General features: G+C 42.8%; 1 protein-coding gene across 1 annotated transcript in view; it reads right to left on the bottom strand.

Annotated features, from left to right (window-relative positions):
• Nucleotides 1–1607: 1607 nt before the first annotated feature.
• LOC120029350 (inward rectifier potassium channel 16-like) overlaps nt 1608–1969 on the bottom strand; it is a 1299-nt gene continuing 937 nt past the window's right edge. The window contains exon 1 of the mRNA XM_038974582.1: nt 1608–1969. This exon is cut by the window's right edge and continues 937 nt beyond it. Within this exon, the coding sequence (XP_038830510.1) occupies nt 1608–1969 (362 nt within the window).

Genomic DNA, 1969 nt, shown 5'->3' with positions numbered 1-1969 from the left:
GTAAAACTAGCAGTCAAAACATTGAACAGCGAGATGGTTTGGGAAAGTGTGGTAAAACTAGCAGTCAAAACATTGAACAGCGAGATGGTTTGGGAAAGTGTGGTAAAACTAGCAGTCAAAACATTGAACAGCGAGATGGTTTGGGAAAGTGTGGTAAAACTAGCAGTCAAAACATTGACACCCCCTACTTCCTTTTATATCATAGAGTTTAACGAAGCTTTAAACTCATTTTCCATTATAGAATTTAACCAAGCTTTAAACTCATTTTCCATTATAGAATTTAACCAAGCTTTAAACTCATTTAAAGGGACGAGCTCCTGAATTTAACCAAGCTTTAAACTCATTTAAAGGGACGAGCTCCTGTAATTTCAGGGCCTTTTGAAGCTTGTTCCAAGCGGAAGGAGCAGAGAACCGGAAAGCGTTTTCACCTATCTCTGTACGGGGCCTTAGGCACAATCAACAAAACACAGTCATGTGAGCGCAGGCGATAGTTTTCATTTGTCTGCTGGACAATGTAGTTACACAAGTAAAATGGGAGCTGTCTCAATATGGCCTTATAAATAGAAACGTACCAATGACTTCATATGCGAAGAGCTAAGGAAGACCAGTCCACTCTCATGTAGAGGGTACAATGATGAGTGAGGGCTTTGGAGTTAGTAACAAACTGCAGTGCTCCGTGGTACACAGTCCAGCATACGTAATGACATCACAGGGTACACAGTCCAGCATACGTAATGACATCACAGGGTACACAGTCCAGCATACGTAATGACATCACAGGGGCATACATGTACAGGATATCACCAGAATCAATTACAGGTAAGAAAGTAGTGGAAACAAGCCTCTTTCTCGCTTCTAATGAAAAACATGACTTAATACCAAAATAAAAACTTGAGCTTAAGCTTTTTCACAAGACCTATGATGTTTAAAGGTGAGACATTCATCTATCAAGAAACCCAAGTACAATACGTACAATGTGGGGTTTAAAGGTGAGACATTCATCTATCGAGAAACCCAAGTACAATACGTACAATGTGGGGTTTAAAGGTGAGACATTCATCTATCGAGAAACCCAAGTACAATACGTACAATGTGGGGTTTAAAGGTGAGACATTCATCTATCGAGAAACCCAAGTACAATACGTACAATGTGGGGTTTAAAGGTGAGACATTAATCTATCGAGAAACCCAAGTACAATACGTACAATGTGGGGTTTAAAGGTGAGACATTAATCTATCGAGAAACCCAAGTACAATACGTACAATGTGGGGTTTAAAGGTGAGACATTAATCTATCGAGAAACCCAAGTACAATACGTACAATGTGGGGTTTAAAGGTGAGACATTAATCTATCGAGAAACCCAAGTACTTCTTAGTTGCTAGTCTTTCTATTTGTTTGTCCTGCACATTGACTGTACGTGGAAGAGTCTGAGGTTTCATCTTAGATATCGTGAAAACAATCAACTTTGTCTTTTCAGCATTTGAAAGCAACTTCAGCGTACAGAGCCTGGACAATAGTAAAGGCAGACTGCAATGGCCATGTTTCTGAATGACCATTGGCCAGTTACAATGAAATTGTGTTGGTATTGCCATGTCAGCAGAACATCTACGTCAGAATGGGGTTCCTTGGAAGACACAAATGTCCTTGGTCCTCGCAAACTGCTGCGATAGTAGCAACCGCGGCTGCATGTACCTCAGGTTCTGTGGTGCCGTTTACCAGTTCCACAGTCACCATCGGGGGTTTGCAATTAATGCTTGGGCAATTGGGGTGTGGGGAGTGGAGCGGGGAGTGGAGCGGGGAGTGGAGCGGGGAGTGGCGCGGGGAGTGGCGCGGGGAGTGGCGCGGGGAACGCCGAAGCTTAATTTGATCGTACTCTTCTGCGCTGACCTCCGGAACCAGGACCTTAGCAGTGTGGTGGAACATGGAGTAGTCTACCTTGTAGTATTTCAGGTTTACATTCAGCATAT

The sequence above is a fragment of the Salvelinus namaycush genome, chromosome 35 (genome assembly GCF_016432855.1).
Source record: "Salvelinus namaycush isolate Seneca chromosome 35, SaNama_1.0, whole genome shotgun sequence".
Lineage (NCBI taxonomy): Eukaryota > Metazoa > Chordata > Actinopteri > Salmoniformes > Salmonidae > Salvelinus > Salvelinus namaycush.
This window is presented reverse-complemented; position numbering and strand designations above follow the sequence as displayed.